Below are 8968 nucleotides of genomic sequence, written 5' to 3' on the forward strand. Positions count from 1 at the left end.
GAGAGAGAGAGAGAGAGAGAGAGAGAGAGAGAGAGAGAGAAAGAGGGAGAGAGGGGGAGAGGGGGAGAGAGCGAGAGAGAGAGAGAGAGAGACACAGAGAGAGAGAGAGAGAGAGAGAGAGAGAGAGAGAGACAGAGAGACAGAGAGACAGAGAGAGAGAGAGAGAGAGAGAGAGAGAGAGAGAGAGAGAGACAGAGAGTCGTTGTTTCATATTACAAGGGGGAGTAACGGAGATAACCACAGAAAGTGCACAGAAAGTGCACAGGAAAGCCACAGAGAGGTTACCAGAGTCAAGAGGTTCAAACTCCCTATTACTCTCTACTACTTTCTAAACTCTTTCCTAATACTCTCTCCCCTTTGTTCCTTTATGGGGTGATATTGCTGCCATTTACATTTTCGTTAAACGATTTCCGAGTTATTGAAACGGGTTTTTCCATCGGTTCCGTATTCAAAATTCCGTCGTCCACACGAACCACGTTTAGCTCTTTATTGTTGATTATCATTGGAAACGTCACATTTAAAGAACCATCAGAAAGCTAACTTTCATAAACATTCGAAATATCCAAAAATGATCCTGAAAATCAAATTCAGCATTTTTATCCAAAATCGCAAGTACTTGAAGGAAAATTAATTTTTTTTAAACAAAGGAATGAAGATATTCCCTTTACTTTCATAGAAATTCCCGCCCACCAACGCATGTTCATTATTTAGAATTAAAATAGACGAAATGCACCAAATGCATGCGCTAACACGAGCTTATATGGGCTAGAAGCATTTACATATTTCCTCTTTTTGCCTGGGTACCCCACATGTTTCTCTGGCCTTTGGATTCAGTATGATTTTACACATTACCTGAAATTGTACAAAAGCAACAAAGGAAAAAACGATAAAGATTTGGTTAAGGAATAATTAAAACGTTATGAGATATCCAGGAAAATTTTCAAAGAGTTGATTGATTCCAAGAAGAGATTTTATTATGAAGACATGAGATTAAGGTCAGCTAATATTAAGAATATTCATGAGTTCTGGCGTGCAGTTAAAGAAGTGGCGAGGAAACATTCAGAAACCAATATAATTTAAACGGCAAAATGCGAAGAATTTTACAGAAAGATGTATCCTCCGCGCTCCCTATATCAGTTATGTTTCTCGGATGCCAGCCATCCCCTCTTGAACGCGGAAATTTCAATGTTTGAGCTAGAACTAGCCCTCAGTTCCTCTAAAAAACAATAAAGCTCCTGGTCCTGACATAGTCCCCAACGAGTGTTGGAATGCCTTGCCTCAGTCAGGCAGGTAACTTTTACTGTCTCTCTTTAATAATGTTTTTGACTCTGGTGTTGTTCCTGACTCCTGGCCATGCGCAGCTCTAGCAATGATTCATAAAAAGGGCCCTAAAGAGGACCCGGTCAATTATCGAGGGATTGCTCTCACGAACAGTATTCTCAAGATCTTCACGAAGATCCTGGCGAGGAGAATTGGAACCTGGATGGAGTCACGTGGGGTTCTTCCAGAATCTCAGGCTAGATTTCGAAGGGGCAGGGGCTGAGGATCCGATTTTCGCTCTCCTGACTTCGATACAGATGCATCCAAGGCTATCCGGTAACTCAGTGTGGGCCCTCTTTATCAACTTCAGGAGGGCTTTTAACTCTGTCCCTCATAGTATTCTATGGGCGAAATTGTTCGGCTTGGGCTTCAGCTCCAACATCCTCAGAATTTTAATTTTCATCTATAACGAGGCCTCTGCTCAGGGGAGTTTGGTGGGTGTTTCGACGGATAGGTTCGGCATCACGGAGGGCGTGCTGCAGGGAGAGATTTTGCGCCCCCTACTTTTAATTCTTTTTGTATCAGATTTTGAGGCCTACTTCAGGGATGAAGGTTTCAGGGGGGTCAGTATTGATGCGCGGATGGATTTCTTGATGCCGACCTATGCAGACAATATGACTATACTCTGTCACAGTCCTTTAGACGTTCAGAAAAATCTTAATACACTCAGGGATTATTGTCAGTTAAACGGTCTTGTGGTAAATACATCGAAAACTAAGCTTTCTACCTTTCAGAACGAGTGGGCGAATCCACAAATCTGATACAGGAGTTTTTAAATATGAGGGTCAAACAATGGAGACCATAAACCAATTTGAATATCTGGGAGTTTTACTTGAGAGCAATACGAGTGGGTTTCTCTCAGCAAAACATGCAATTAAGAAGGTAAAGGCTGCGATAGGGGCTACCAAAGCAATTCTGATTAAGTCAAAATCCGATGCTTGGAGCACCAAGCTCAGGGTTTTTGACAGTATGATCACGCCGACCCTCCTCTATGCCGTTCCATCTTAGCGTGTATATCACTTTGGCACAATTGAAAAGATTCAGAACGACTTCTTCAAACAGTTATTACTTCTGCCTCCTAACACCCCAGGTTTTGTTCTCAGACTTGAATTGGGCCTCAAACACCTGGCAATCAAAGCCCTCGACCTCTCAATTAACTCGGCCATTAAATTACAGATGATGGATAGCTCGTGGATTCCTCGAGTCTGTTGGGATCGTTTGGTTTTTCTTTTAAACAAGGATTCTAAGAAATTGCAGTTTAACTGGCTCTCTAATCTTCAAGTCATCTTGGAGAGAATGGACATGGGATTTCTCTGTACAGTTTCCGATCCAAATATTTGGGCAGAAAATGAAAGTTTAATAATTTCTAGATTTAGTGAAAACTTGAGGGCATTTAATCTTGAAAGATACATGGAGTCAAATTCATTACAATTGAAAATTCCTAGATTTATTAATGATGGAACGGCAAGATATCTCAGACTGCATTGTCCTATCGCTTACACGCGAATCGTTGCACAAGTTCGATTGGCAAATATTTTTGTGGGGAGGTTCTTATGTATGGGTAAGTGTTCGCGATTGCGAGAAGTAATCGCGCCACGGGCCTGAGTTCAATCACGTGATCTCCTAAATTCATGGCCAACTCGTGATCAGCTGACCCGCGAGTGCCAGCCGGCAGTTACCTTTACGTGCCCATGTATAACAGAGTAGCTCCGTGAATTAAATCTATTATTCGCGTTCGTTGTAAAGACCTAGAGTGTACTAATTAGTTATGCAATTAAATATTGTTTACATTACATTGTGTTGAATGTATCAAACCCTGCCCGGCACCTCGTGATTGTACAATCCGTGGTAAAAATAAATATAAAGTCAATTCCGAAAAGAGATATCGAACATGGTCCTTCGAGCCGGATACGCGGGTTACCACATTAAATAAATACAAGTAATCGGGATTATCTGCTCATTCGCTAGAGATGAATAGCTGGGTAAAATCAATAATCAGAGTTTACCGGTCGACCCCGTCGATAGTGTATGAAAATCGTGGAATAGAGTGTAGATTCTAACGTGCAACCGAACTATAACGCGTCGACCACGTGCCGAGAATAAATTTCTCGTTCGTAAAAATTGATTGTAATTGAGTACGGCTTAGCAGGACCTCACCGCGATTATCGAGGTACTGCAATTAACCATCAGTCTAGAGTGTTTAGAAGACCTTTTTCGAGTAAAATTATCAAATTAATAAACGCGTGACCACGTGTGTACATTCGGAAAGTTCCGTGCTATTTCCCCGGTAAACTCCGTAGCGCCTCACCGGTGAAATTCAATTCGCATCGGCACTCAGTGCCGTATCACAACCACGTGTGCCACACGCGCAATAAAATACCTGAACAGTGCCGCATACGTACTAACGTCCCTCCGTACAATTCAGTAAATTCAAATTATAAAAATTCAGTGACAGGTGAATAACTGTGAGTGATCGAGATTCGAGCATTGCTGAGCACCCTGGACGTTGTGCTGCTCGAATGATCAAGTGACTTTTTCTTATTTTTCTTTTCTTCATAGTTAATAATTTTTTCCCGAGTGAAGAAAACAAAAAAATGAGTCTATTCCGGTCCGCAGCTGATGCGTCTCTCATCGCCGACGACGATACGTTTGAGGAGACATTAGAAACGCAAACTCGGCGTTTCGATTCGCTGAAATGCGTGGTTCATGGATTCAAAAAAAAAGCCTTACCTCAGCAGCGTAAGACCTTGAGCGCAGTCAAGGTCGCAATGGAACCACTGGAGACTTATTACCTAAAGATCAAGGTATTGGACAGACGTCTTCACAGATTGGCAACTGAAGAGGAGAAGAAGGCTTCATATTTCATCAACATGGAATTCGCCCAGATGGGAACTCAATATACGCACGATAAGATTTACTTTACGAAACCCTTGAGAAACTAACACTACTTCCGGTGATTCCTCAAGCTCCAGTTGGTGATCACACCCAGGAGGATTCCTTCTTCAAGTTTGAGAAAATTAAAGCCCCGAAATTCAGTGGGAATATTTCTAAATGGAATAATTTCAAGGGCATTTATGGCAAACTTGTACACGACGACGCCAACTTGGCGAGCATAAAGAAATTCTTTGTTCTTCGCGCATGCCTAGAAGGAGAAGCCTTTGAATTGATCGAAAATATCGACGGGTCATCAGAAAATTACGCCTGAGCGTGGAAGCTCCTGAATGATCGGTATGATGATGAGAGCAGACTGATTTGGACTCATCTCAAGGACTTATTCAGTATTAGAAAAATAAAAAACGATACGTCTGATGAGGCACGCCGCGTTTATGACAAGACCATTAGTGCTCCCGAAGTACTCGCTAACTTGAAGAGGAAAGTTGAACATTGGGACGACATCCTGGTCTACCTCACCGTCAACAAGATGGACAACGAGACGCGCAAGCATTGGGAGCTCAACATCAACAACGTCAACGTATTCCGAACCTTCACAGCAGTTGCACACTTCCTCGACGAACGCGTCAAACGTTTGGATCGACTCTCTGTCAGTACCACTGCCACGCGCTCAACGAACAAGTCATCATACAAGGTTATGCACGCAATAGCTGATGATAAGGTTGTATGCCCTCATTGTAAAGCAAACTATTCATTAACCTCTTGCTTCAAATTTAAAGCTAAATCGGTCACTGACAAGCGTGAATTCGTCAAAACTAATTCCCTTTGTTTCAATTGTCTCCAAGGTAATCATGGCGTCAAGGACTGTGAGCACACTGGAAGGTGCAAAAATTGTAAAAGGAGATACCACCCCCTTGTTTGTTCATCACCAGTAAGATCTTCAACTGAGAAAGCTAAGTTCAACGCATCTCACGCAAAAGTTGACACCAGTGATGAGGAAAATTCCTGTCTAGAGGAACAGAGCGAAACCAGCAGCCATTCTGATGAAGACGAGGAAACGAGGAACAGCTTGTCAGAGCAATCAGCTGACCACGTCAATCAACTCCGTACTCGTCGCTACCGCCCGAGTACGCCTACGAACGGTCGACGGGCGCTCAATCATAGCAAGAGCTCTCCTCGACCAAGGATCCGTGTAGTCGTTCATCAGTGAGTCCGCGAGTCAAGCCCTACGTGCTCCAAGAATCAAGATCAACATCTCCATTTCGGGAGTTAATGGAAATAAAACAGCTTCGTGTAAGGCAGCGATATAATGCGCAATAGAACCTCATGACGCAAAGGAACTATCACTTCTCCTCATCGCCCATGTGCTGCCCAAGCTGACTTCGTACGCACCACGACGAGACCCCATGGAAGTCACATGGCATCATCTACGTGGACTCAAATTCGCAGATCCCAACCCCACTGATGATGGGAAAATTGACCTGATCAATGGCGCGGATCTCTACCCGGCCATCATCCTGGAAGGAATACGAAAAGGATCAATTGGCACACCCATGTCACAAGAGACAATTTTCGGATGGGTAGTTTCTGGACCACAAACTACTACACGAGCTCAGGACCAGCAAGTATACGCGTCGTTGAATCGCTGCATAATCGGAGAGCCACTGCACGACTTGATCCGCAAATTCTGGGAACTGGAGGAGCTCTCAGTCCACGTCAGCCTGAGTAAAAAATATCAGGAGTGCGCGGACCATTTCAAGGTTACCCACACGCGAGACAAGAGTGGAAGGTATTCATTACATCTCCCACTGAAGAGCGCGCTACCTGTCGACATTGGAGAATCATACAGCATCGCAAGGAAGTGTTTCGAAATCCAGAGAAATCGCTTCCGAGCCACACCGCAACACCAAGCCGAATACGACAAGTTTCTTCAAGAGTATTTGGACCTGGGGCACATGTCATTGTCACCAAGCAGGGATCAACCAGACCAAAAACCAGTGTACTTGTCACACCATGCATTTCTTCGAAAAGACAGCACGACCTCACCGATCAGACTCGTTTTCAACGCGTCTAACCGTACCACAAACGGATCGACACTCAACGATCACCTCCACGTCGGACCCCAGCTGCTGCCCGACCTGATGGACGTCATCCTGAAGTGGAGAATGCATACCCTTCGCGCCCTTCGCGCCCTTCGCGCCGACATTGAAAAAATGTTCAGACAAATTCTCATGACTCCCGAGGAGAGACACCTTCAGAGAATTCTATGGCAACCACCAGGCTCCAAGGAAGTGAAATCATATGACCTGCAAACAGTGACGCATGGCACAGCACCAGCCCCGTACCTAGCCAATCGCACTTTGAAAGAACTGACTGCGGATGAACGCGGGAGATTCCTCCGAGCAGCCGCGATCCTCGAGAATGATTTCTAGATTGACGACATAGTGACTGGAGTCTACCTGCGCAGTTTACCTGCGAGTCACCGGAGACAACGATAAGCTTACAGATGTCAAGCTAGTCCTAGGCAAATCCCAGGTTGCCCTAATTCAACACCAAACAGTAGCGAAATTGGAATTATGCGCTGCACACCTACTGGCCCGAGTGCTAGAGAGAATCAAGAACTCAATGAAACTGGACACAGTACCCATGTACGCCTGAAGTGATTCACAAATCGTCCTTGCATGACTACAGAAGCATTCATCACACTGGCCGACCTTCGCCGCAAATCGAGTGTCTGACATTCAGACGCGAGTTCCAACGGCAAACTGACGCCACGTGCAAACTTCATCCAACCCAGCAGATTGTGCCTCACGCGGAGTACTGCCAGCTGAACTAGTTGCCCACAAGCTCTGGTAGAGCGGACCCAAATGGCTGAAACGTGAGTCAGGTCAGTGGTCTCAATCCCACCAAATTAATAATCCACTCATTCAAACAGTTACAGACGAGACCATAACTCTCATCGGTTGCACCGCGCGTCACAACATCCAGGTGATTGATGACCACACGACTAGAGGGATAGCCAACCTCCCTTTTCGAGTATCATCATGGCAGAAGGTTCTCGGGATCACTGCTTGCTGTCTGAAATTCCTTAACAGACGACAAAATCAACCAACATTAACACTCAAAGCATTGTTGGAGAAGGCACATGACTTCTGGATCCGCCAGGTACAAGCCGATGCCTTTGCAAAACAATTGGAATTGTTAAAGAAGGAACAACCGCTCTCCCAGAAGGATGAACTTCTACGTCTACACCCTGCTGTGGACCCCAAGGGCATCATAAGAGTCAACGGTCGCATCGCCAAGGCTGCAATCTTGTATGATGAAAAACACCCCATCATACTACCAGCAGGGAGAATCACCGACCTCATCATTGACGACACGCATCGCCGAACGCTCCATGGCGGACTCCAGATAACACTCAGCACGTTGAGACAACGATACTGGGTCATCAACGCAAGACGACTCGTGAAAAGCCACATCCACAAATGCGTAAAGTGCATTAGATTCGATGGAAAGCCAGCACATCAAATTATGGCAGCGCTGCCACCTCCACGCGTGACTCCATCCCCGCCATTCACCCACACAGGGATGGACCAGTGGGCCAGTGAATGTGCGTACCACCGAAGGTCCAGGACATAAGGCATACACGGGCTATATTGCACTCTCCGTGTGTCTGGCTACCCGAGCAATACACCTTGAATTAGTATCCGACTACTCCACCAAGAAGTTCCTGGCTGCATCAGACCGCTTCACATCATGCCGAGGGCTCCCATTTGATCTTTACAGCGACAACGGGACCAATTTCCAAGGAGCAGAGCGCGAACTACGCGAGAAAATGGACCAACTCGAGCAGAATGAGGAGCTGAGAAGCACCATCGCAACGAGGAAAATCGCGTGGCGTTCCATACCACCCAGCTCACCGCACTTTGGTGGATTATGGGAAGTAGGAGTGAAATCAGTAAAAACCTTGCTGAAAAGACTCCTGGACGAGCGTACACCAAGATTCGAGGAATGAACTACACTCCCGTGTAAAATTAAGTGTAACCTGAACTCGAGACCCATCGGACTCCCCCATGATGACCCCGGCGACATCGCCCCATTAACCCCTGGGCATCTGTTGAAAGGAAGACCTCTGAATGCAGTACCAGCAGACTCAACGCTGGACCTGAACGTCAACAGACTGTCTCGATGGGAATTCATCCAAAACATCAATGAGAACTTCTGGAGTCGATGGCGCCACGAATACCTCTACGCGCTGCAAACTCGCCAGAAGTGGAAGACAGACCAGCAAAACCTGAAAATCGATGACGTCGTACTTATTCAGGACTTGCCAACTCCTCCTAGCCAATGGTCATTGGCACGAGTCATAGAAGTTTACCCGGACGAGGATGGAATGGTCAGATCGGTGAAACTGACGACGAGCACCTCTACATACACGCGTCTCATCGTGAAGCTAATCCCCCTATGCGTGGGAGATGCCATGGCGGGCGGCGAACCGCCCTTCACGAAATAAAAAATTGTCGTTGACAAAATTAATCCGTTTAAGATTGTTTCAGAGTACGGAGCTGCTTCGTTCTGATAAAGGAGAACGAGACGGGCGGTATGTTCGCGATCGCGAGAAGTAACCACGCTACGAGGCTGAGATCAATCACGTGATCTCCAAAATTCATGGCCAACTCGTGATCAGCTGACCCGCGAGTGTCAGCCGGCAGTTACCTTTACGTGCCCATGGATAACAGAGTAGGTCCGTGAATTA

At 45.8% G+C, this 8968-nt stretch overlaps 2 protein-coding genes across 2 annotated transcripts; both read left to right on the forward strand.

Moving 5' to 3' along the window:
• The first annotated feature begins 5618 nt into the window (after window positions 1-5618).
• Window positions 5619-6644, forward strand: LOC107045986. Its single transcript, XM_015268410.1, has one exon. The coding sequence runs from the start codon at window positions 5619-5621 to the stop codon at window positions 6642-6644; it is 1026 nt and encodes a 341-aa protein (XP_015123896.1).
• A 435-nt stretch (window positions 6645-7079) lies between these two features.
• On the forward strand, window positions 7080-8227 carry LOC107045987. Its single transcript, XM_015268411.1, has 3 exons — window positions 7080-7090; window positions 7308-7822; window positions 7917-8227. The coding sequence occupies exons 1-3, from the start codon at window positions 7080-7082 to the stop codon at window positions 8225-8227; spliced, it is 837 nt and encodes a 278-aa protein (XP_015123897.1).
• Window positions 8228-8968: the final 741 nt, after the last annotated feature.

The sequence above is a fragment of the Diachasma alloeum genome, unplaced genomic scaffold (genome assembly GCF_001412515.2).
Source record: "Diachasma alloeum isolate Michigan unplaced genomic scaffold, Dall2.0 Dall_scaffold_01162, whole genome shotgun sequence".
NCBI classification, from domain to species: domain Eukaryota; kingdom Metazoa; phylum Arthropoda; class Insecta; order Hymenoptera; family Braconidae; genus Diachasma; species Diachasma alloeum.

Excerpts from the sequence above, each read along its gene's own strand:
- LOC107045986 (XM_015268410.1), top strand. The coding sequence starts at position 5,619 with ATGGAAGTCACATGGCATCATCTACGTGGACTCAAATTCGCAGATCCC.
- LOC107045987 (XM_015268411.1), top strand. Across the intron at positions 7,823-7,916 it reads GGACCAGTGGGCCAGTGAAT|TATCCGACTACTCCACCAAG; the intron begins GTGCGTACCACC and ends ACCTTGAATTAG.